This window comes from Mobula birostris, chromosome 21, assembly GCF_030028105.1.
Source record: "Mobula birostris isolate sMobBir1 chromosome 21, sMobBir1.hap1, whole genome shotgun sequence".
Taxonomy (NCBI): Eukaryota; Metazoa; Chordata; class Chondrichthyes; order Myliobatiformes; family Myliobatidae; genus Mobula; species Mobula birostris.
The window spans coordinates 3,494,105-3,521,621 of NC_092390.1; the positions used below are offsets into that span (position 1 = coordinate 3,494,105).

A 27,517-nucleotide genomic window follows, 5' to 3' on the forward strand; every position below is an offset into this window, starting at 1 on the left:
TCTAGTTTGTCTAACTTCTCCATATAGCACATGCCCTCTCATAGTTATGGACAAACAGAATACTTTAGTTCAAGAAGTTCAAAGTTCAAAGTAAATTATTATCAAGGTACATACATGTCACCGCATACAACCCTGAGACTCATTTCTTGAGTATACACAACAGAATCCAATAAGACAGACAAACAACCATTATGCAAAAGACTACAAACTGCAAATAAAAAAAAATAATAAATAAATATATAAGTAATAAATATTGAGAACATGAGTTGAAGAGTACTTGAAAATGATCCATTGGTTGTGGGAACATTTCAGAAAGTTCAGTGATGGGGTGAGTAAAGGTGAGTGAAGTTAACTCATTTGGTTCAAGAGCCTGATGGTTGAGAGGGAATAACTGCTCCTGAACCTGGTGGTGTGAGTCCTGATACGCCTGTACCTTCTTCCTGATGGTAACAATGAGAAGAGAGCACAGCTTTGGGGGAGGGCATCCTTGATGATTGATGCTGCTTTCCTGCAACAGCACTCCATTTAGATGTGCGCAGTAGTGAGGAGGGCTTCACGTGTAATGGACTGGGCTGTATCCACCACTATTTGTAGGATTTTAATGCTAATATGGTACAAAGATTGACAGTAAGGTCAGTATCTGGAGGCAACAAATGTAATTACCTAAAAAAAAATCAGAAGAAAACTGAGAAAGTGAGTTTCACTCAGTGAGGAAGAGTACATTGCCCAGAAGCTTGACAGAAGCAGATTTATTAACATGATGAAGAATCTGGGCCCAAAATATTGACTGTTTATTCCTCTCCATAAATGCTTCCTGACTCGCTGAGTTTCTCCAGTATTTTATGTTATTTTAGATTTACAGCATCTGCAAAATCTCTTGTGTTTAAGATTCATTAACAATCTTTGATGCAATGTGGCAGTGAGGAGTTTTTGAAATAAGGGAAATTTTAGCTGTCTGGAGTCATACATGACACAAAGGAAGATAGTGTTGGTAGTTGAATGATCATCATCTCAGCTTTAATATCTTTTTGCAGGAGATCCTTGGGATGTAACATAATGAAATGGATGATGAATTGGTTATCAGACAGAAATAAATGGATCTTTGTCAGATTGACAGGTTAGGAATATTAGGTACACAGGGCCTGGACCCAAGCGATTCGTCATCCAGATCAAAGAGAAGATTGCATATTATATTTCTGTCGAATATGTAAAATTCCACGGAGATCTCAAGAACATAGAGACAAGGAAGTGAGAAGGCATGGCCAGAGCCAAAAATCTAGTTGATTGTCACATGCACGAGTGCAATGAAAAACCTACTTGCAGCAGCATTGGAAACATGAATTAAACATAAATTATACACAATTGGGTAGAGTAGCCGTTAGTATAATTATACTACAGTGACCCAGGTTTAATTCCACCACTGTCTGTAAGGAGCTTGTACGTTCTACCTGTGTCTCTGTGGGGTTTGTCCAAGTGCCCTGATTTCCTCGCGCTTTCCAAAGACGCATGGTGTTTCTGTGGAGTTTGTCCAAGTGCCCTGATTTCCTCGCACTACTATGGGAGGAAACCTACAGTGTTTGCCAGCAGGTTAATTGGTCACATGGGGTGTAATTGGTCACATGGGGTGTAATTGGTCACAGGGGGTGTAATTGGTCACATGGGGTGTAATTGGTCACATGGGGTGTAATTGGACACATGGGGTGTAATTGGTCACACGGGGTGTAATTGGTCACACGGGGTGTAATTGGACACATGGGGTGTAATTGGTCACATGGGGTGTAATTGGTCACATGGGGTGTAATTGGTCACAGGGGGTGTAATTGGGTGGCACAGGTATGTTGGGCCAGAAGGGCCTGTTACTGCACATTATCTCTAAATAAATAATAATAAAATAAATTTCTACAAGAAAGATTACAATTAGAGCAAAAACATTAATTTCAGTCCAAAGCAATCAAAGTGTTTGGTGTTGCTAAACTGTAGTGATTAGGGTTCAAGAATCAAATGGTTGAAGGGAAGTAGCCGTTCTTGAAGTCGGACCTCCTGGCTGACGGCAGCTGTGAAAGGATTGCATGGCCGTGATGGCGAGGATCTTTGATGATAGATGTTGCCTTTTCGAGTCTGCACCTCTTATAGGTGCTACCCCTGGTGGGAGGGATGTGCCCATGTTGTATTGGACAGAGTCTACTACTCTGCAGCTTCTTACATTCCTGGCAGTTGCAATACAATATGGACTTATTCACTACGATGAAAGGCTCCAAAATGGCAAGTATGTTTTAAATCAGGAGTTCCCAATCATTGTCTACAGACCCCTCAGTTAAAAAAACCATAAAACCACACAAGCTGAATTAGGCCATTTGGCCCATCGAGTCTGCTCCATCATTTCATCATGGCTGATCAATTTTCATCTCAGTCCACAATCACCTGCCCTCTCCTCCTTAGAACCCTCTCCAATGTCAGCACATCCTTTCTTAGATAAGGGGTTCAAAACTGCTCACAATACTCCAAATGAGGCTTCACCAGTGCTGTATAAAGTCTCAATATTACATCCTTGCATTTATATTCCTCTCAAAATGAATGCTAACATTGCACTTGTCTTCTTCACCACTGACTCAACCTGCAAATTAACCTGTACAAGAACTCCCAAATCCCTCTGCACCTCAGAATTTTCTCTCTATATGAAAAATAGTCTATGCTTGTATTTCTCTGAACCCTTTCCAATGCCAGCACATCTTTTCTTAGATAAGGAGCCCCAAACAGTTCACAATACTAAAGGTGAGGCCTCCTCAGTGCCTTATAAAGCTTCTGTACCACATTCCTACTCTTACATTCCATAATATATTAGAGTATGGCAATTACTGGGCTAAAGTACAGAATCTGCCCTTTTGAATGGTCTTAACCACATTTTTTTAGCCTACGGCCCAAATGAGATTTTACTGTCCCACTTTATGTACCTCCAGGCAGTCAGATTTTGCCTGAGCTATGATGATGTCATAACTTTTGCCATTGTTGGTTACAGTGCTTGAGGTTGGACTTAAACAACAGGTGATTGACCGTGGTCATTAATCCATTGCAACAAACTTCAAAACATGTTTGCCAGCATTTCACAAGAAAACTGAAACATTTCGTTGCTTACCACCAAATCTGGAAAGCCCCATACAATTGGAGAACTAATACTGCAAGCACTAAGGGAGATTCTGAGTACATTTTTGCGTAAGTCACCAGAGCAAATAATTAAAGCAACTTCACTCAGTGATAATACTATTCATGAAGAAATTGATGGAACGACTGAGAGGACAGAAGACACATTGTGCAACATACTTAGGGACAACAGAATCAACTTTGCCAAGCAATGAGTCTTTGCTTCTTGGTTATGTTTGCTTCATAAAGGATTAAATCATGATTCAAGAGTTGCTATTTGCACCAGGACTAGAAACATAACAAAATGGGAGTCAATAGACCTATCAAGTGTGACAGTGGGAAAGTATGTATGGAACTGGAGAAAACAGCAGAGGTACTTAATGAATACTTTACATCAGTATTCACTATGGAAAAGGATCTTGGTGATTGTAGTAATGACTTGCAGCAGACTGAAAAGTTTGAGCATGTAGATATTATGAAAGAGAATGTGCTGGAGCTTTTGGAAAGCATCAAGTTGGAGAAGTCGCCGGGACTGGATGAAATATACCCCAGGCTACTGTAGGAGGTGAGGGAGGAGATTGCTGAGACTCTGGCAATGATCTTTGCATCATCAATGGGGATGGGAGAGGTTCCAGAGGATTGGAAGGTTGCGGATATTGTTCCTTTATTCAAGAAAGGGAGTAGAGATAGCCCAGGAAATTATAGACCAGTGAGTCTTACCTCAGTGGGTGGTATGTTGATATAGAAGATCCTGAGTGGCAGGATTTATGAACATTTGGAGAGGTATAATGAGATTAGGAATAGTCAGCATGGCTTTGTCAAGGGCAGGTCGTGCCTTACGAGCCTGATTGAATTTTTTGAGGATGTGACTAAACACATTGATAAAGGAAGAGCAGTAGATATAGCGTATATGGATTTCAGCAAGGCAACTGACAAGGTACCCCATGCAAGGCTTATTGAGAAAGTAAGGAGGCATGGGATCCAAGGGGACATTGCTTTGTGGATCCAGAACTGGATTGCCCACAGAAGGCAAAGAGTTGTTGTAGACGGGTCATATTCTTCATGGAGGTCGGTACTCTTCGTGATTTTTATAAATTACCTGGATGAGGAAGTGGAGGGATGGGTTAATAAATTTGCTGATGACACAAAGGTTGGAGGTGTTGTGGATAGTGTGGAGGGCTGTCAGAGGTTACAGCGGGACATTGATAGTATACAAAACTGGGCTGAGAATTGGCAGGTGGAGTTCAACCCAGATAAGCGTGAAGTGGTTCATTTTGGTAGGTCAAATATGATGGCAGAATATAGTATTAATAGTAAGACCCTTGGCAGTGTGGAGGATCAGAGGGATCTTGGGGTCCGAGTCGCTAGGACACTCAAAACAAGCTGTGCAGGTCGACTCTGTGGTTAAGAAGGCGTATGGTGTATTGGCCTTCATCAATCATGGAATTGAATTTAGAGTCAAGAGGTAATGTTGCAGCTATATAGGTCCCTGGTCAGATCCCACTAGGAGTACTGTGCTCAGTTCCGGTTGCCTCACTACAGGAAGGATGTGGATGCCATAGAAAGAGTGTAGGGGAGATTTACAAGGATGTTGCCTGGATTGGGGAGCCTGCCTTATGAGAACAGGTTGAGTGAACTTGGCCTTTTCTCCTTGGAGTGACGGAGGATGAGAGGTGACCTGATAGAGGTGATGAGAGGTATTGATCGTGTGGATAGTCAGAGGCTTTTTCCCAGGGGTGAAATGGTTGCCAGAAGAGGACACAGGTTTAAGGTGCTGGGGAGTAGGTACAGGGGAGATGTCAGGGGTAAGTTTTTTACTCAGAGAGTGGTGAGTACGTGGTAAAGGCTGCCGGCAACGGTGGTGGAGGCGGATACAACAGGGTCTTTTAAGAGACTTTTGTATAGGTACATGGAGCTTAGAAAAATACAGGGCTATAGGTAGGGACATGTTCGGCACAACTTTGTGGGCTGAAGGGCCTGTATTGTGCTGTAGGTTTTCTATGTTTCTATGTTTCAATATTTGGGGTTGTTGAGCAATTTTTCAAAGAGAAGGACATTCCGCTCACCAACATTCTTGCGTGTCCAACAAATAAGGCACTATCAATGCTAGTACACCACCATGGGGTTATTACTTTCTTGAAAAAAAGCTGGACCTAATATGTTTACCATTCACTGTATAATTCAAAGACAACATCCAGTTAAGAAAAGTCTAAGTGATCGGATGCACAAATCATTAAATACTGTTATCACTGAAGTAAATGAAATCAAGGCCCATGCTCTGAATTCTTGACTATTTTAAGAGCTTTATATTGAGAATCATGAACAGTTTGAACACTTGTAATTATGCACAGAAGTCAGATAGCTCTCAAAAGGAAACTGCCTGAGAAATTTTCATGAACTTTTTGAAACTCTGATAAAATTCTTTGAAGACTCCAATGCTGCATTCAGTAATCAACTCAAGCATATTAGGCAAGACATTGCATATTTGTCAGAATTTTTTGCAGAGCTTAATGAAATCAATCTTCAATTGCAAGGAAATGATATGAACCTTATCAAAATAAAATCACTATCATCTCCATATTTCTGTTCAAGTTAACCTTTGACAGAAGTGCATCATCGGCTGTCACAACCTTTTCCAATTTTTGATCCTCTCTAAGTTGGAAGAGAAAGATGGAGTACCAGATGATGATCTTCAAGTAAACTGTGTCCACCTGGGTGAGCTGCATAAAGACATGTCAGAGAGATTTCAGGATCTTCTCTTGATCCAAATTCCAGATTGGGTAATAAATCCATTGCTGAACACTTGTAATGAGGAATGAATAGGAATGACAGAGGAAGAACTGATCTCGCTACAAAATGATTTTGAGCTGAAGCTGAGTTTCATAAAATCATATCAAAATGTTTGATTGCAGGAAGAAATCTCTGAACATTATTCTGCATTGTGGAAAAAAGGTCAAAATGTTCTTCATTACCTTTCTAATATCACATTTAGCGGAGTGCCGTTTCAGTCCAGCCACCCAACTTCTTTCAAAGCAATGAAACAGACTGCAACTTATTGAACGCAAACACGAGGAAATCTGCAGATGCTGGAAATTCAAGCAACACACATAAAAATTGCTGGTGAACGCAGCAGGCCAGGCAGCATCTATAGGAAGAGGTACAGTCGCTGTTTCAGGCCGAGACCCTTCGTCACACAGAAGAGATGGAAAGAGATTTGGAAGTGGGAGGGGGAGGGGGAGATCCAAAATGATAGGAGAAGACAGGAGGGCTGGGGATGGAGCTAAGAGATGGAAAGTTGATTGGCGAAAGGAATATGAGAAGATCATGGTACGGGAGGCCTTGAGGGAAAGAAAGGGGGAGGGGGGGAAGCCCAGAGGATGGGCAAGGAGTATAGTGAGAGGGACAGAGGGAGAAAAAGAGAAGAAAATATATATAATAATAATAATAAATAAATAACAGATGGGGTGCTAAGGGGAGGTTGGGCATTAACGGAAGTTAGAGAAGTCAATATTCATGCCATCAGGTTGGAGGCCAACTTAGGCCTCCCGTCCCATGATCCTTTCATATCCGTTTTGCCAATCAACTTTCCAGCTGTCAGCGTCATCCCTCCCCCCACTTTCTACTCCTATCATTTTGGATCTCCCCCTCCCCCTCCCACTTTCAAATCTCCTACTATCTCTTCTTTCAGTTAGTCCTGACGAAGGGTCTCGGCCCGAAACGTTGACTGTACCTCTTCCTAGAGATGCTGCCTGGCCTGCTGCGTTCACCAGCACTTTTTATGTGTGTTTCAACTTATTGAATGTGGGGATCTGAGACTCCTTTGGAGTGACAATCAGCCTGATATTGAGAAGCTGATATCACTGCACCAAGCCCATCCATCTCATTGAAAGGAGAAAAAGCAATGAAGCAGTGAATCATTGGAATCTCTACACACTAAAATTGTTGATGAATATTGTTTTCACTGTAATAAAATAATGAAATCATTTTATTTGTAGCTTTAAATAGATTTGAATATTTTTGTAATTATTTGTTACTGCTTTGAATTTGCAGTTTCTATTTTCTTTCACTGTGCATCATAAACCATTTTTAAAAAATGTAATGCCTGAAAGAGAGTAAGAAACACTGGGTATGTGGTCTGGGATTCAAGGGGATGGTAACCCAAAAACTTTGGGAACCACCTGTGTAGAGCTTTGTGCTCTATATCAATATTGGCAGAGACACAGAGGAAGATGGTGATTAGTTACACATGTTTGACACTGGGAAAAATTCAGGAATGCTAATGAAAATATCCTGTCTAATTCTGTGATTGCCCTGTTTTTACCTAGTAATGACTATTCCAGGCAGAATGGATAGTTTTGTGTCTTTAAAAAAAACAGCGTGACACAGTCAAATAGCTAGGCTATTGATTTCAAAGCAAAGACTGCCCTCTCGAGGCAAACAGTGAAATGTTCAGAAAACATGATTTCCTGCATTGAAGATCTATATGGACCCAATAATACCTTACAGTATCAGGAATGAAAAGCTAGTAAAATCTAAATATGAAGTTTAGACATAAAATCCAGGGACTTCAAGAAAAATATCTCCTCTTATGACTGTAAGAGGCCTGGAGTCCATTTTCTTCTCTTGTGCTCACTTCAGTGAAGTTCTGTTTCTTTCTAGTGCTCAACAAGATGGCCTTAGCAAAAGTTTACAAGAAAATGTGAGCTACGACTTGTTTCTCACTGCAGTCTCAGGGCGTTTGGTCTGTTAGTGTATCATTTAAAAGATGTGGGCATTATTGGCAAGACTATTGTCATACTTAACTGTCCTTTGCAAGTAATTATGAATCACATTTTTGAACTTCTGTACCATAACCTCTTTACCAGAAGGACTGAAGTTCAAGAAAATGTCTGATCACCAGGTACTCTCATGCACCAAAGGTTCTCCCATTTTCTGTCAGCTAGAGAGGTCCAGAAAATAGACCTAGAGAAGAAATTGGTATACGTTTCCTGGTTAGGATAATACTTAACTGGTACCCTATTGAGTGATGACACTTCCATATGCAGAGTCATTGATTTCTAGGTCATGGGCTTGGGAAATGCTGTTGGGAACAGTGAGTGAGCAAGATCGTCACACTCAGGCACCTTCTTCTGACAGCAGTGAGCGAGGGGCTGGTAGATGGCACTGAATACTCTCTCGCCTTGCATGCTTGCCTCAATGTTTCAATCTTACTCACAAGATTGGCGAGAGATAGAGCTGATCATGGACTCACACTCTGTCTCTAAATTTATTGTATCTTCTATTTTTATTTCAGATTTCCAACATTTGCAATTTTTTTTGTGATTTTGTTCATAAAGAGTTTAATAATCAATCACCCCACTGCATACACAAGATACTACAGATGCTGGAATCTGGAGCAACGAACAGTCTGCTGGAGGAACTCAAAGGGTCGAGCAGCATTTATGAGAAGAAAGGAATTGTCGATATTTTGGGTCCTGATGCAGAGTTTGTTACCCCATTACAGACCATCAATAAACAATACTGAGCGCTAAATTGCTCTGTCTATTGCTAGGATCACTTAGATCCACAGCCAATCCTTGATCAGGCTCCAACTTAAGTGATATTTAGCTTAACTTTAGGATAAAAGTATAAAGTAAAGTAAAAGGTGGGAATATTTGGTGCATATATTTGCAGAGGTTAACAGCATAGAAGGAGGTTATGGAGCACGCCATGTCGATACATGTTCATCTCTTTTTCCCAACTCTGATGAAGTGCCTTCAAACTGAAAAATTTCTCTCTATTTCTCTTTCAACGGGTGTCACTCAGCACATCAATCTCATCCTCATCGAGGTGCTGAGTGTTCACAGCATTTTCTTCATCTATATCTATACTGTGTCCAGGTCAACCTTGTTTCCCAGCTTTTGTTCTTACTTCTGCAGGTTCTTCCAGTGTTCTTTGCCCCCTTCACTCCTCACTACCCTTTCCAGATCCCACAACTCTTCTCAACTTCCTTCTAATCGCTCTGTCATTTAAATTGAATCTGTGTTCTCCAGTTAATGACCTCTCCGCTGGGGGAAATAAGTACTTTCCGTTCACTCTGTCTTGACATCTCATAATTCTGCACATTTCAATCTCCCTTCATCTCCTTTCTTCCAAAGTAAGAAAAGTCATTGCCATAATTATAAAACTCCAATTCTGGGAACATTCATTTAAATCATTTCCTTTCTGCCAGTAGTCCTGTTACATCTTTTCCATGGAGAGAAGTCAAGAGGGTGAATGAAATTTGTCATATGTAAACACTACAGAACTTAAAGAGTTCCTTAGTATTAATCAGAGGCATCAGGGTTGGAAAATTGCAGTTGTGCACAGGATGTTAAACAGCTGAGGTTGTCTCATCTGACAACAAATTCAATTTGTGAACACCTGAGCACCTGAGTGCTTTCTGTCATATTGGGCTATCATGCTGACAGCTGCCAACTTTATCCAAGTCTATGAGTTTATTATACTCTGTAGCCCATCACAGTCTGGCAGATCATAGCTAGATTCCAGCTGTCACAGACTAGTTGAGGTCTCTTGTCACTGTGTGAATGAATACACTATAATACAGACTGCAGGGCCATAGAAATAGATAATTCAAGCACAAAAGCTTAAGGTCATACATTGAAGCTTTCAGTGATATTCCTCTCAACACCCTCTACACTTCCCTCCTTGAGGTCAGATTTACTCCTTTATGCTTTACAGTTATTTTTCTAACAATACAAATGGATTAGTAGGGGAAAATACAATGTTGCAGCCATTCCAAAAACTTGCTTGAAAGACTGGCAGTGCTGTAGAGTTTAGACATTTCAGATGTGAGAGCGAGTTATTTTATTTAATTTTTCATTTTTAAATCTTTTTATTAATTATTATTGATGATCAACAAAAAAACATTAAAGTAATCGTCAATATGTACAATGAGAAATTAAATTACCAAATAACTGATTAACAAAGCTAAACAATATATCAATAATAAGAAGAAAAAATAAAATGTTAAAACTATTTTTATTTGGAAAAAAGAAAGAAGGAAAAAAGAACCCCTACTAACTAAAACAAAAAAAACCCCTACTAACAAAAAAAAAACAGAAAAAAAAACATTGGGAGCACAACCCTGGAGCTATACGTCATACAAGCTTCCATAAAAGAAAAACATCAATCCGCCAACTCAAATCCATTTAAACAAGAATTAGAAGGAAACCATCTTAATTAACTCAAATCAGATGATAGTAGCGGGCAAAAGAACCCCACCTTTTCTCAAAGTCAAATCAAGGATCAGTTTGACTTCTGATTTTCTCCAAACTAAGACATAGCAAAACCTGATATTTTATTTTGTTTAGAGATAGAACATGGTAACAGACCTTTCTGGCCTTGCGAGCCCACTCCCCCAATTACATACATGTGACTAATTAACCTACTAACTTGTTCCCATCTTTGGAATGTGGGAGGAAACTGAAGCACCCGGAGGAAACCCATGTGGTCATGGGGAGAATGTATAAACTCCTTGCAGACAGCGGCACAATTGCACCTGGGGAATTACACTAGCTGCTACCAAGTATGTTGTTCATTTCTTTAAGAAGGGCAACAAAGACAAACTCAGAAACTATATGCCAATGAAACTTATATCAGTGGTGGGAAAATTACTGGAGTTGATTCTCGTGGACAGGATTTACTCACAATTTGGCAAAGCATGGACTTATTAGAGAAAGTCAGCAGAGCCTTGTTTGGGAAGAGAATGCACCAGGGTGTTTCCCAGAATTGTAAGTATTAACCATAAGGAGGGGTTAGACAAAATGGGATTGTTTTTGCAGGGGCGTCAGAGGCTGAGGGGAGACCTGATAGAGGTAAATAAAATGAGAAATAAAATAAATAAATGGGGTAGAATTGATAGTTATTTCCCAGAGTGGGAATATTAATTATAAGAGTGCACAGGTTTAAGATGAGTGGGGCTTTGTAGAAGTAGATCTGATAGCAATGTTTATGATGTGTTTAGACCAAGGGTTCTTAACCTGGGGTCCACGGACCCCACAGTTAATAGTTGTGGTCTATGGCGTAAAGAAGGTTGGGAAGCATTGGTTTAGAAAGACACATGAGCAGGCATGGAATAGAGAGGTACAAACTATGGGATTGGTTCGAAGGGCAAACACGAGGAATTCTGCAGATGCTGGAAATTCAAGCAACACACATCAAAGTTGCTGGTGAATACAGCAGTCCTGACGAAGGGTCTCGGCCCGAAACATCGACTGTACCTCTTCCTAGAGATGCTGCCTGGCCTGCTGCGTTCACCAGCAACTTTGATGTGTGTGGATTGGTTAGAATGGCATTTTGGGGAATGCAGATATGGTAGGCTGACGGACTGTTCCTGTGCTGTACATTTTTATGAATCTGCCTCCAGCAGTACGTGCAAGACACTAACCACTTGATGTATAAAAATGTTCTCCTCATGTCACTTTTGGTTATTTTTGCCAACAACTTTCATTTTTCTCTGATTCTAAACCCTTCAACTTCTGTGGTATCTACTCCGTCCATACCTTTCATTGTGTGGGATCTTTTCTTCAGCTGAGCAATTATTTTTAGAAAGCTAAACCAGAGGTGTGATGAAAAATGATGGAAGGATTTAATAAGTTTGGCAGCAACTATGAACTGAGAAACAGAGAAAGAGATATTGAGTCAAGTAGCACGTAAACCAGCCCGTGAGTAAATACCCCTTTACACCCCCATCCCATTTTATCCTCCCCTACGTACTCATCAACTATGCCCAATTTACAGTGGCTAATTAAACTACCAACCCCAAAAATAAAAGACAATGCTGGAAATAATTGGGAGATTAGAAGGATTTATTTATGTATTATTTTGTAATTTATATTATTGTTTATGTCTTGCACAGCAAACAACAAATTTGACAACAAAAGTTGATGACAGTAAACTTGATTCTGATTCTGATCTGTGGACAGAGAAAGAAGATGTAATGGACATCATTCAGTTCAATTCAACTGAAGTTTAATTGTCATTCAACCATACATGAGTACAGTACTCAAGAATACAGTCAAACGAGACAACGTTACTCTGGGGTCGAGGTGCAAACACAGTACCAACAGTCACACACAGCACAAACTACACACAAGATAGTAAGCAGAAATGGTATCACAATCACCCGATAAAAGATATAAAACTCATGCCAACAATCTACAGTCGACCACAACAGAGTTTGCTCTCCACATAACGAACACCAGGAGGAAGGGCAGCACTGATCCAGTCCAGACGCTACACCATACCGCCCAGTGGAGTACACCAGCTCCGGTGCCTCTCCAAGGTAACACCACGGCTTGAGGCCCAGTCCCCTCACATAGAAGACAACAAGCACACACAGAGTATCAGTAAACTACAACCACACAAAATATTTATGTATATAGTCCAGACCCTTCAGTCCATTGAAATCTTCAGTTGACTCCAATAGAGCTTACCTTCTGCCGAGTGGACACTGATTCCAGCCCGGATGCTGCTCCACACTGCCCTTGGAGGGGCGCACTGGCTCTGACATCTCTCTGCTGGCAGCTATAAACAGGCAGCACCATATCTTGAGGCCTAGTCCTTGCTGCCATAGAGGCCACGCAGCTCTCCTGCCACTCATCCCTGCTTTTAGCCAATAAATCAGTGAATCAAACTTGTGGAATACCAATGTCCAAAAGGGTCTTGCAATCACAAGAAAAGTGACCAAGATGGCCACTCACTATTAGACTGTATGCCGCCGTCAACTCAGGCAGCAACACTTCGTGCGGCTCCTTTATTATCACCAGCAGTGAGCAGCTCACTGATGCTGAAAACCTGCAGTACTTTAAGTTTTTAATGTATAGCAGGATCTTGCGATAATGAGAGATATGTTTAAGTAGGACAGCGGCACCTTTTGTTGACCCAGTGGAAGCCACTGTGACCAAATGGGCTGCCATGTTACCAGAATTATGGAGTTGGAATTAGTTTACTCTTGTCACATGTACTGAGATACGGTAAAAAGGTTCTCAATTCATTATAGTATATTGAGAATGGACAAGGTAAAATAATAACAATGTAGAATAAAGTGTAACAGCTAACAAAAGTACTGAGCCACTGCAGTGCAGATAAACAATAAAGTGCAAGATCATATTTGATCACTTTACGTGAGAATTGATGGGTCTTGGTACTGACGAGAAAGGCAGAATTTTCCGAATTCATCTTTGAATCCTGAGAGACATTATGGAGCCTTAGAAAAGAACAGCACAGAAGCAGGTCCTTTAGTCCATGCTGAACCATTTAAACTGTCTAGTTCCATCAACCTGCTGCACCCAGACCATAGCCCTCCATACCCTTTCCATCCATGTACCTATGCAAGTTCCTCTTAAACATTGAAACTGAGCTCACATACACACATGGGCTGGCATCTCATTCCACAATCTCATGACCCTCTGAGTGAAGAAGTTTCCCCTTGTGTTCCCCTTAAACTTTTCAACTTTTACCCTTAACCCATGACCTCTGGCTCTAGTCCCACTGAACTTTGGTAGGAAAAGCCTGCTTGCATTTACCCTATCTATTTTGTGTTCCTCTATCAGATCTCCATTCCATCTTCCTAGTTCCAAGGAATGAAGTCCAAACCTATTCAATCTTTCCATGTAGCTCAGGAACTCATTCTGGCAACATCCTTGTAAATTCTCTCTGTACTTTTTCAATGCTATTTACATTGTAGGCCTCATTAACATCTTACACAAATTCAACATAACATCCCATCTCCTGTACTCAGTACTTCGATTTATAAAGGCCAATGTGCCAAGAGCTTTTACAACCTTATTGACCTGTGTCACCACTTTCAATGAATTATGGACCTGTATTCCCAGATCCCATTTTTCTACCACACTCCTCATTGCCCTACTGTTCACTGTGTAAGACCGACCTTGGATGTTTTTACCGAAGTGCAACACCTCACACTTGTCTGCATTAAAATCCACCTGCCATTTTTCAACCATTCTTCACTCTTGCATCCCATTGCAAACTCTAATAGTCTTAAGAACATAAGAAATAGGAGCAGGAGTAGGCCATCCGGCCCATCAAGCCTACCCCGCCATTCAATAAGATCATGGCTGTTCTGTCTGTAAAGTCAGCTCCATCTACCTGCCTTTTCCCCATAGCCCTTAATTCCCTTACTATGTAAAAACCTATTAACTGATTCTTAAGTATATTTAGTGACGAAGCCTCAACTGCTTCCCTGGGCAGAGAATTCCACAGATTCACCACTCTCTGGGAAAAACAGTTTCTCCTCATCTCCGTCTTAAATCTTCTCCCCTGAATTTTGAGGCAATGTTCCCTAGTTCTGGTCTCACCTACCAATGCAAACAACTTTCCTACTTCTGTCTTAACTATCCCTTTCAAAATTTGGTCTTCCTTGCTGTCCACTACACTCCCAATCTTGGTGACATCTGCAGATTTGCTGATCCAGATTTTGTAACCACATTATCATTGATATATAATAGATGACAAACATCAACCGAGCCAGCACTGATCCTTGCATCACTTCAGTAGTCACAGGCAGAGAGGCAGCCATCTACTATCACCCTCTGGCTTCCCCCAGAAAGCCAATGTTAACTACAATTCACTACCTCTAATGAAAGCCAAGCGATGGAACCTTCTCGACCAACATCCCATACGGGACCTTGTCAAACAGGTATACATACCACTTTGGACACCACTGGGGGGGGAATGACCAAGCAAAGGACAGTCACAGTGGTCAGGTCTCTGGCACCGAGTCTGGCTCTGTGACTCAGAAGAGAAGTGGGTGAACAGGTGAGCTGCAATGATAGGGGACTTGTTAACTAGGGGAACAGAATGGAGATTCTATGGATGAGAACAAAATTCCCAGATGGTATGATGCCAGGGTGAGGACATCTTGGATCAACTCCTCAGCATTCTTAGCTTTGACCAACAACCAATCCACATTTGGGATTGGTTAGCAAAAGCAAATTAAAGGAAGGCAGAGGCCAGCGCAGCGGCCATAATCACAGCGGCCGCTGGTTGAGTGGATAGTCAGAGTGGTGATCTTGACGCTTTAGCTCTTTAAGGCTTCAGTCAGAGAAAATAAAAAAAGAAAAGCTCAAATTTGTTTTTTTTCTTCTTCCCTTCTTTGTATCTGCTCAGCTAGGGACAGTAGAGATGTCAGGTAGGATAGTGGATTGCTCCCCTTGTGGGATGTGGGAAGGCAGGGAGACCTCCAGTGTCCCGGACGACTACAACGGCAAGAAGTGCATCCACCTGCAGCTTTTAAGAAACCACAGTAAGGAGTTGGAACTGGATGAACTCTGGATCATTTAGCAGGCTGAAGGGGATAATAGATAGGATATATAGAGAGGTAGTTACACCCAAGGTACAGGTCACAGGAAAATGGGTAACAGTCAGGAAGGGGAAAGGGGTTAAGGAGCCAGTGCAGGGTACCTTCGTGGCCATCCCCCTCAACAACAGGTATATCACTTTGAATACTGTTGAGCATTTGACCTAACAGAAGAAAGTCACAGTGGTTGGGTCTCTGGCATTGAGTCGGGCTCTGTGACTCAGAAGAGAAGGGGATGAAAAGGCATGTTGTGGTGATAGAGGATTAGCTAGTTAGAGGAATGGACTGGAGGTTCTGCGGGCGAGAACAAGATTCCAAGATGGTATGTTGCCTCCTGGGTGCCAGGGCCCAGGACGTTTCAGATCGAACTGTAAACATTCTTAAATGGGAGGGTGTACAGCCAGAGGTCATGATCCATGTAGATACCAGTAACATGGGTAGGAGGAGTGGTGAGGTTCTATATAGTGAATTCAAGGAGTTAGGTGCTAAGATAAAGGGCAGGACCGCCAGGGTTGTGATCTCAGGATTGCCACTCATGCCACGTGTTAGTGAGGTCAAAACTAGGAAGATTACACAGTTTAACATGTGGCTAAGGAGTTAGAAACATAGAAAACTTACAGCACAATACAGGTCCTTCAGCCCACAAAGCTGTGCCGAACATGTCCCTATCTTAGAACTACCTAGGCTTTAACCCATAGTCCTCTATTTTCTAAGCTCCATGTAGCCATCCAGGAGTCTCTTAAAAGACCCTATCGTTTCCGCCTCCACCGCCGCTGGCAGCCCATTCCACACACTCGCCACTCTCTGCGTAAAAAACTTCAGTTGATGTAGGAGGGAGGACATATGATTTTTGGATTACTGGGCTCTCTTCCAGAGTAGGTGGGGCCTGTACCGAAAGGACGGTTTGCACCTGAACTGGAGGGGGACTAATATCCTAGCGGGAAAGTTTTTTAAAGTTCCACGGTGTAGGGGGATGGGAACGAGATTTGCAGATTCTGGAGGCAGGATTTGGTAAGAACCCAGACAAAGTTAGGAATCAAAAGGTTGAGCATGGTGTTCTGAGCTGCGTATATTTTAATCCAGAAGTATCATAGGAAAGGCGGATGATAGTGCTGAAGGTGAGGTAGCTGGTTTACAGAGACAATATCCAGTGAGGAAAGGCTGTTGATAGGGTAAATTTGCAATTGACAGGGTAAGTTGCAACATAAAAGGCAGACAAAATCAGAAAGGGTAAATACAGAACTGAAGGTGTTATATTTGAATGAGATGAATCATGGCTGAAAGAAGATTACAGCTGGGAGCTTAATGCCCAAGGATACACATGGTATCGAAAAGACAGGAAGGCAAAACAGGCAGCATTGCCCTATTGGTAAAAAATTAAATCAAATCATTAGAAAGAGGCAACATATAGTCAGAAGGTGTTGAATCATTGTGGATAGAGCTAAGGAACTGGAAGGGTAAAAAGGTCCTGATGGGAGTTGTACACAGACCCTCAAGTAGTCCTAAGGCTGTGGTCTACAAATTTCAATGGGAGATAGAAAATGTATGCCAAAAGGGCAATGTTACAATAGTCATGGGGGGTTTCAATATGCAGGTAGATTGGGAAAATCATGTTGGTGCTGGATTCCAAGTGGGGGAATTTCTAGAATGCCTATGAGATGGCTTTTTAGAGCAGTTTGAGACTGAGCCCACTAGGGATTCAACTATTCTGGATTAGGTGTTGTGCTTAAGATAAAAGAACCTTTAGTGTCAAATGGTCATAATATGATCAAATTCACCCTGAAATTTGAGAAGGAGAAGCTAAAGTCAGTATTACAGTAGAGTCAAGGGAATTACAGAGGCATGAGAGAGGAGTTGGGCAGAATTGATTGGAAAAGGACACTGGTAGGGATGATGGCAGAGCAGCATTGGCTGGAATTTCTAGACGCAATTTGGAAGGGATAGGATATATACATCCTCTCTTATTCCTTAATAGCCAGTTAGCTTTCACACACTTTCCCATTGGGACTTCTATGTACTGAGTATATAGATTATTTGATTATATAGGCATCCGTTAGTCTCGTGAGACCGTGGATTTGCGCCTTGGAAGGTTTCTAGGGCGCAGGCCTGGGCAAGGTTGTATGGAAGACCGGCAGTTGGTCATTGTGCAAGTCTCCCCCCTCCACGCCACCGATGTTGTCCAAGGGAAGGGCACTAGGGCCGATACAGTTTGGCACCGGTGTCGTTGCAGAGCAATGTGTGCTTAAGTGCCTTGCTCAAGGACAGAACACGCTGCCTCAGCTGAGGCTCGAACTAGTGACTTTCAGATCACTAGACCGACGCCTTAACTACTTGGCCATGTGCCAATACTGTACTGATTAAGGCAACTTTCTAAAAACAGTTACAACCTCTATTCCATCTAGTCCTTTGACATTATGGGAGTCCCAATCAATTCGTGGAAAGCTACAATCAAGAAACCTTTGTTCCTTGCAACAGTCTGTGATCTCTCTGCAGGTTTGTTCCTCTCAATGCCGCGGACTGTTGGGTGGTCTGTAAAGTAGCCCCATTAACATGGTCATATCTTTCTTATTCTTCAGTTCCACTCACAATGCAACACCAGACAAGTTATCCAGTCTGTCCTGGCTGAGTTCTGCCGTGACATTTTCCTTGACTAGTAACACCATCTCCCCTTCTTTAATACCTCCTGCTCTGTCGTACCTAAAGCAACAGAACTCCAGAATATTCAGCTGCCAGTCCTGCGCTTCCAGCAACCAGGTCTCACTAATGGCTACAATATCATAATTCCAGGTATTGATCCATGCCCTGAGCTCAGCTGCTTTTCCTACGATACTCCTTCCATTGCAATATACCCAGCTCAGGACATTAGTTGCACCATGGTCAACCTTTTGATTCCTGACTTTGAGTTTTCAACATCTCTCTCCACTATCTGTTCTGGGCCTCTGGTTCCCATTCCCCTGCTACTCTAGTTTTGAACCCCATTGTGCAGCACTTGCAAACCTTCCCGCTAAGATATTAGTCTGGGTCAAACAATCTCTTCTGCACAGGTCCCACATTCCCCAGAGGAGAGCCCAATGATCCAAAAACTCCTCAGCCATTTGTTAAACTGAAAAATCTTCCCATTTCTGGCCTCTCTAGCACGTGGCACAGGTAGCAATCTTGAGATCACAACCCTGGAGGTTGTGCCTTTTGACCTAGTACCTATCTCCCTGAACTCACTTTGCAGAACCTCGTCCTTTCCATGCCATTGGTACCCACATGGACCACGACCTCTGGCTGTTCATTCTCCCACTTAAGGAGTCGATCAGAGATGTCCCGGACTCTGGCACACGAGTGGCAACATAACATCCGGAAAACTCGTTCTCGATCACTAAACCTCATTTCAGTTCCTCTGACTAATAAATCCCCTATCTCCACAGCTCGTCTCTCCCGCCCCCCTCCACCCCTCACTGAGTCGCAGAGTCAGGCACGGTACCAGAGAACTGATCACTGTGACTTTCCTCGGCTTGGTCATTACCCCCCACCAGTATCCGAACTGATATACTTGTTGTTGATGGCTCCAGAGGCTGACAGACCTGCCAATTCTATTTTCCCAGTTTTATCTGTTTTTATTTTCATGAGGAGTTGTCTGTATGGTCCTTCTTTTTCGTATTTATTTTGTCACCACGGAAATACGTGCTATATTTCAGAGAGGAGAATGCTGTAGAAACGTATAACAAACAGTTAATAGAAAGATGTAAAAGATATACCCGGCAGCAACATCCACATCGCGCAGCTCGAAAGTGCCGGCAACAGTTGCGGTAATACGCATGCGTCAATGGGCGCCGACTGCGCACGCGTCGATCTCCCGGCTGCGGTGGGATTGACGGGCATGCGCGGCGTGAGACCTGCTGGTAGACAAATGGCGTTCTCTAGCCGGTGAGGATTCGCATCAGGAGATTGGGAAATCGGTGTGAGGTGAGGTGTCAGGGCGGAATTAGAGGCAAGGGTGAAAGCCAGGGGTAGAGCGTAGAGAACCAAAGGGGATTTGTAATGGACAGAGGAAGGGAGATTGAAGTTGGGGTGAGTTGTGGGGAAGGTTTGAGGATTGAGGTGTGTCGAGTGCCGGGGCCGGATGTTAGAGGGGTTCGTATGCATGGGCCACAGTGGAGTTGAACATGAGCTGATGGACTAGGTCAGATTGAGCTAGGTGAGCCATGCCCAGCTATGGGAGAGGGTCACATGACAGCCATGTTTCTGCGGAAGTCATAGTTGGGTGTAAATCGAGGCTTTGGTTCAAGGGGCTTCGGAAAGAGGATGTTAAGCAAATAAATTGGGTAAGTGCAAGAAAGTTTTTCCTTAAAAATTAATGTGCTGATTTGGGCAGGAATAGAAAGATAGAAGAGATGAATGTGTGGCTGATAAACTACTCCAGGGTTTCATCTTCTTGGGGACCATTAAAATCTCTTCTTGGGTATGAGTGACCTCTACAAAAGGGATTTATTGCATCTTAACTGGAGAATAATCAATATCTTGGCTGAGAGATTTGCTTGTGTTACTCAAATTATTCAAAGTACATTTATTATCAAAGTATGTACAAATTATACAACCTTGAGATTCATCTGCTTACAGGCAGCCACAAAACAAGAAACCTGAAAAAACCCAATTTAAAAAAAAAGACCAACACCCAATATGCTGAGAAAGGGGGAAAAAAAACACGATCACACATACAATAAAAGCAAGCCACAGCATTCCGAACCAGATTAAACCTATAAATCCAGAGCAGCCTCAGCAGCCCCATAGCCTCAGTCTCATTACATCACAGAATGGGACGCATTGCCCTGAAGCTCGCATTCACTAAGCATGTAGGAGCTAGAGTAGTCTCACAGACTCTGTGCCACAGAGATGGAGTAAGCGCAGTGGAAGAGCAAGAAGAATCATCCGGACACACTGTCTTTTCAGTCTATCTGAGAAGGCGTTTAAATTGTATTCACTGGGTTATGTCCCGCTCTGGGGTTAGATCTCTCCGGCCAGCGCAAGGAATTTCATGACCTTTCCAAATCAGCTTGGCGCTTGGATTGATCCAACCTCGCTCCTGGTTTAGGTGGGCGAGCTCCAAAACTCCTCCAAATCCTCTCCGATTCGCTCATTGCAACTCCGACTTCATCTCAATCTTGCTTCTCCTCAAACATGCGACGCTCCAACTTTGCATCGCACCCGCATGGCTCACCCTCGAGTCAGCCTCCCCCTCGCATGCCTCTTCATTGTTTGTGATGCTAGTTTACCACAATTTATCACAGAAAGAAGTGTTATTAATAATGTATTCAGTTGTATTTTTTGCCTTTTGATCAACTGGTAAGCTGTTGCCCAAATTCAGTAGCTCCATCTTAAACCAGGAGGAGAGTTTAACTTAGTTTGACAGGGGGATGGGAGCCAATGGACCAGTAGAGGGATTGAGAAGAAGGTATATGTCCTGCCCAATATGTCTGTAAGGAAGGACTGGCAGGATCAAGGTAGTAGACACAATGAGATGAACAGGATCAAACTGTGTTTAATTTAATGCTCGGAGTATTAGGGTAAGAGCGATGAACTTAGAGCATGGAATGATGATGCTGTGACCATTGCAGAGACTTGGTTGAGAGAAAGACAGAAGTGTATTTATTATCACTAGCATAAGATATGAATTTTGTTTTGTGGCAGCAGTAAAGTACAAAATATAAAAACTACTATAAGTTATAAAAAAACAGAGCAGAAGAGGAATGGTGAGGTTGTGTTCACGGACCATTCAGAATCTAAACATGAAAGGGAAAAAGCTGTTCTTAAGCCAGTGTGGGTCTCCTCCCTGCAGGTAGTAATGAAAAAAAAACATGTCCTGAATGATGAGGATCCTTATTGATGGATACCAGCTTTGGAAGATATCCTTCATGGTGGAGATGGTTGTACCATGATGTGGTTGGCTGACTCTACAACCTTCTGCAAACTCTTTCAATCCTGTGCATTGTTGGAGAGTTCATATCTGGCAGTGATGCAGCCTGTCAGAATGCTCTCTAACGTACATCTGGAAGAAATTTGCTGGAGTCTTTGATGTATCAAATCTCCTCAAACTACTAACCAAGTGTAGTTCTGACTTAATTGTTTCAGTATGCTGGGGCTCGAATAGATCCTCTGAGATGTGGAAATGGGTAGAAGAGGTGAGCTGTGGTGATAGGGGATTCGTTAGGTGAATGGAAAGCAGGTTCTGAGGATGAGAACGAGATTCCTGGTTGGTATGTGCCTCCTGGGTGCCAGAATCTGGGACAATTTGGTTTAATTCCTCAGCATTCTGATGTAAGAGGATGAGCAGCCAGAATTTGTGGACTATTTAGGAACCAATGACATGGTAGGAAGAGTGACAAGGTTAGGGAATTAGGTGCTAAGTTAAATAACAGAACTGACAGATTATGATGTCAGGATTGCTACTCAGGCCATGTGCTAGTGAGGCCAGAAATAGGAAGATCATACAGTTTAACACATGGCTGAGAGTTAATGTAGGAGGAAGGGTACTGGATTTTTGGATCATCGGGTTCATAGGGAAGGTGGGACCTGTACAGAAGTGATGGTTTGCACCTGCTGGTGGGGGGGGGGGGGGAGAGGGCTAATATCCCCGCAGAAAGATTTGTTAATGCAAGGGGGGGGAGTGGATGGATTTAAACTATAGTTGATGGGAACCAGAGTGCCATAGTGGTGAGGTTGTGGAGAAAGATGTTAAGTCCTCAGACAAAGTCAGGTATCAAAAGGTTGAACATGGTGTGACTAATGTCCTGAGCTACGTCTATTTCAATAAAAGGAGTATTGTAGGAAAGGCAGATGAGCTCAAGGCATGAATCAACACATGGAATTATAATATTGTAGTCATTAGTGAAACTTGGTTGCAGGAGGGGCAGGACTTGTTGTTTTAGATGCGACTGCAGGAGTGATTAAATGGGGGGGGGGTGGCGTAACTAACCAGGGAAATGTCATGGCATGCTAGGTCAGGACAGATCAAAGAACTTGTCCAGTGAGCCTTTTTGGGTGGAACTTAGGAATAAGAAGGGTATGACCATGTAAATAGGGCTATATTATAGACCACCCAATAATCCACTGGATTTAAAGGAACAAATTTGTGGAGAGATTGCAGACTGTTGCAAGTAGCATAAGGTTGTTATAGTAGGTGATTTTACCTTTTCAAATATTGACTGGTAGTCCTATACTGTAAAAGAACTAGATGGGATAGAGTTTGTCAAATGTGTCAGGAAAGTTTTCTTAATCAGAAGAAAAGAAGTCTCAATGAGAGAGTGTGCGATGATTGATCTACTATTGGGGAATGAGACAGGGCAGGTGACAGAAGTTTATGTAGGGGAACACTTTGCATCTAGAGATCATAATGCCATTAGTTTCAAAGTAAATATACAAAAAGATAGGTCTGGTCCTCGGGTTGGGATTCTAAATTGAAGAAAGGCCAATTTTGAAGGCATCAGAAAGGATCTGGTGAGTGTGGATTGGGACAGGCTGTATGCTGGGAAAGGAACTCTTTCAGAAATGAAATTTTGAAAGTACAATGCTTGTACGTGTCTGTCAGAATAAAAGGATAAAATACCTTCCAGCTAGCCTCTTTTCCCTCCCACCACCTTTTAATCCTGTTATCTTCTCCCTTTTTTCTCAGTCCTGAAGAAGTGTCTCAGCCAGCATAAGTGGTGAACTCAAGCTTGATTTCAACATTTAAGAGAATATTGGATATTGGATACTAGGGATATGGATAATGATGGTCTGGGTGCTGATTGATGGGACTAGGCAGTTTAAGTGGTTTGGCATGGACTAGATGGGCCAAAAGGCCTTTTTTCTATGCTGTACTTTTGTGTCAACCTTGATTCTAATTCAGATTTATTGATCATGCATACATTGAAACATACAGTTAAACGTGCCCAAAGATGTGCTAGGACAGCCTGCGAGTGTTGCCACACATTTTGGTGGCAACATAGCATGACTACAATTCTCAGCAGAACAATTGACACCAGCCTCTGTTCTTCAAAAAAAAAGTACCACGGCATGTTTTGGGTCCACCTGAGACACGGACCGATGGACTCTTGCATTAATCTATCACTTGAAAATGGCACCTTCAACAGTACAGCCTGTTCTCAGTATTGTACTGGAATATTGATTTAGTTGCATGCACATGCGGAAGTCGAATTCAGATAAAGTCACTCAGAGCCCCGATAAGTATAAACATTTTATTCAAAGCACCCAGGGCTTACTTGGTTATTCGCTCAAACAGGAACAGTCTATGACTGTTCCTGTCCAGTCCACCAATTAACTCACAATTCCCCTTAGAAAATGGATATAGTCGTTCAGCTACCCCCCACAAGCTGGAATCAGATTTATCTATTGCTTGACAGTACCAAGAGACAAATTACAGAATAGCTATAATGGCCTCATACACAAACAGGCTGGAGTGGTCTTATCCCTGCGCTTGACAGCACGCTGAGGGTAGCAGACACCAACAGAATCAACAAACTCATTCGTAAGGCCAGTGATGTTGTGGGGATGGAACTGGACTCTCTGACGTTGGTGTCTGAAGAGAGGATGCTGTCTAAGTTGCATGCCATCTTGGACAATGTCCCCCATCCACTACATAACGTACTGGGTGGGCACAGGAGTACATTCAGCCAGAGACTCATTCCACCGAGATGCAACACAGAGCGTCATAGGAAGTCATTCCTGCCTGTGGCCATCAAACTTTACAACTCCTCCCTTGGAGGGTCAGACACCCTGAGCCAATAGGCTGGTCCTGGACTTATTTCCTGGCACAATTTACATATTACTATTTAATTATTTATGGTTTTATTACTATTTAATTATTTATGGTGCAACTGTAACGAAAACCAATTTCCCCCGGGATCAATAAAGTATGACTATGACAAGGAAACAAAGATCTTGAAACACTGTCTTATTCCGAGAAGAAAAATGGCTCGGCATGGCTTAGCCCATCTGTTGATCATCAGCGGTTTCTTTCCGAAAGATCAGGCTGCTATTGTTTAACTAACTTGTTAGCCCTTTTACATACTTTATCACACGGATCCGTAGAGTGTGACTTGAACTTGATGTTCTAATACTAAATGAGTAAATAGGTTCAGTATTAAAAATTTCATAAACAGAAAAATAACTAAAATTTTGCTCTGCCAAATTGATAACAGAACTGTAGATTGATTCAGCTATTCGGCTGTACTTTAGTTTTAAGAATTGTTAGACCAATTGATTAAAAAAATCAGTGGTTTACTTGAGATATTGTGCGGTATATGAGATCTGCTTTCAGTCAGAAATTGTCTATTTAGCAATTCATTCAATGCCTAATTAGGCATCCTGTATGTTGGATTACACGCTAAAGGCAGCCCAAGACTTGCACAGGTGTTTAAACCTTAAGTTGTGATCTTGCATTAGATCACATGTGTTTTAATTTTAAGAACATCTGATACTGCAGATTTGATGCTTTATTGGTATCCAAAGTCCTCAGCTTTGCAGTAATGATAATCACCCACCCCAACTACACAACTTGCTAAGTTAACTTGATAGTAGAATGAAATTTCATAATGACTGTTGAGCAAGTTTATTGTAGGTGAGGATTAATATGTTACAGGTTTAGATGCAAATTAATGTTGCCTGGGGGTAGAAGGGATAGATAACAAACTAGCAAAGTAAAGTTGAATTGTAAAGGGCAAGGTCATATGTTCTTCCTGGTAATACACTTCTGACATCTCAAGGCACCTACACTGTACCTGCAAAAGATGGATGTTAAAGGTAAGTGATCTCCACTGTGCGCTTTAGTTTCTTGTATTTTAAAAAATTCTCATTAAGTATCAAGATTTTCCTGGTTTGTATCAAAATTGGCTGGCGGTGATAAAAAAATTATCACCTTGTAATGTTAAATCTGTTTCTCTCTACCCACTCCTGTTGACTAGTATTTCTAGCATTTACAATTTTTATAGCACCCGCAGAGCTAGTATAATTGGTGAATTCAGAAACTGTTCTATCTTGTAATGCAAAATTACTGATTCTGGGATACTTTTCTACTGTGGTTTCTGAGTTATTGAAAGTTTCCTTGAGTCTTCTTGAACTCATCTTAAACCAGACCTTTGTGGCGATTGGAAATAGCTGTGAGTTTGAGTAACTATGAAAATCCAGAAACTTTTTTAGGTATGATTTGGATCAGATTGAGTTTAATAAGGTGTTGATTAATTTTAAACACCTACTCGGATGACAGAGCTTGAAATACTGAAGTATTTGTCACACCATATAATTTTTAGGTTTAAAGAAGGATGTAATTTAAATCTTTGTTGTGAGAAGTTCTGAACCGGTATAATGATGTGTTACTAAAATATAATAACTCGCTTTTGTCAGATACGTTATGCAGATCATATGGAAAAAAATTCTATAAACAATAATGAGATAATGAGTTCTGAATTAACATGAAATAGTGAAAACCCCTGATCAATTTTAGAAATTAGTTCCATGCAATGTTTTTTGCCCAACTGTTCAGACGTGGTGGGCTTTGGTTTAATGTAGAATCCAAAATGTGACGTTTCTGACAGCAGTCAGAATTAGAATCAGGTCTATTATCACTAATGTGTGTTGTGAAATTTGTTGTTTTGAAGCTGTAGCACAGTGCAAGACATAAAACATACAGGAAGAAATAATTCCTCCTTCAGTCTAGAATCTCAATCAGTTGAGTGCTCAAGTTTGTCTTGTTGCCCATACCTTCTGATTCAGTGAGATAGTTCCAAGATAATTATGGGGATTTTAATATGGAAGTGGATTGGGAAAATCAGGAAGGTAATGGATCTCAGGAGAGGGAGTTTGTAGAATGCCTGCAGGATGGTTTTTTGGAGCAGCTTATCCAGAAGTCCACCAGGGGACCAGCTGTTTTGGATTGGGTGCTGTGTAACGAACCTGAAGCGATTAGGGAGCTGGAGGTAAAGGAACCCCTTGGAAGTAGTGATCATAATATGATTGAGTTCAGTTTCAAATTTGAAAAGGAGAAGCTGGTATCAGGTGTATCGATATTTCAGTGGAGCAGGGGAAATTACAGTGGTATGAGAGAGGAACTGGCCCAAGTCGATTGGAAAAGTAAGCTAAATGGAGGGACGGCAGAGCAGAATTAGATGAAATTCCTACAAGAAATAACAAAGATGCAGGAAAAATATATTCCAAGAAAAAAAGAAAATCATGAATGGAAAAATGGCACAAATGTGGCTAAAGAGAGAGGTTAAGGCAAAAATAAAAGCAAAAGAAATGGCATACAAGGAAGCAAAAATTAGTGGGAAAAATGAGGACTGGAAGGCTTTTAAAAACTTACAGAAGGAAACTAAGAAAGTCATTAGGAAAGAAAAGATGAATTATGAAAGGAAGTTGGCGATTAACATAAAAAAGGATACTAAGAGTTTTTTTAAATATATGAAGAATAAAAGAGTGACAAGGGTAGATATGGGACCGATTGAAAATGATGCTGGAGAAATTATAATGGATAACAAAGAGATGGCGGAGGAACTGAATGAGTATTTTGCATCAGTCTTCACAGTGGAAGACATGAGCGATATACCTGATAGCCAGAGGTATCAGAGAATAGAATTAGGTACAGTCAAGGTTACTAGAGAGAAAGTGCTTGGGAAGCTAAGTGGACTAAGAATAGATAGTCCGGATGAGGTGTACCCAAGGGTTCTGAAGGAGGTGGCTTTGGAGATTGTGGAAGCATTAGAAATGATCTCCCAGGAATCAATAGACTCTGGCATGGTTCCAGAGGACTGGAAGGTCGCAAATGTAGTTCCGCTATTTAAGAAAGGAAGGAGGCAGCAAAACGAAAATTACAGACCTATTAGTCTGACATCGGTAGTTGGAAAGATATTGGAGTCAATCCTCAAGGACGAAGTTATGAAATACCTCGAGGTGCATGACAAGATAGTCGGAAGCCAGCATGGTTTCATGAAGGGAAGATCCTGCCTCACCGACCTATTGGAATTTTTTGAGGTGATCTCG

At 41.8% G+C, this 27,517-nt stretch overlaps 1 protein-coding gene across 3 annotated transcripts in view; it reads left to right on the forward strand.

The window, feature by feature from the left end:
• The first annotated feature begins 19,357 nt into the window (after nucleotides 1-19,357).
• xpnpep1 (X-prolyl aminopeptidase (aminopeptidase P) 1, soluble) overlaps nucleotides 19,358-27,517 on the forward strand; it is a 122,417-nt gene continuing 114,257 nt past the window's right edge. The window contains exons 1-2 of one of the 3 annotated variants that reach the window (XM_072238880.1): nucleotides 19,368-19,453; nucleotides 25,249-25,285. In XM_072238880.1, the coding sequence (XP_072094981.1) occupies nucleotides 25,273-25,285 (13 nt within the window). In that variant the 5' untranslated portion in view covers nucleotides 19,368-19,453; nucleotides 25,249-25,272. Of the gene's footprint in view, nucleotides 19,454-19,521; nucleotides 19,813-25,248; nucleotides 25,286-27,517 lie in introns of those variants that run through there. The other 2 variants (XM_072238879.1, XM_072238881.1) reach the window with 2 other exon arrangements.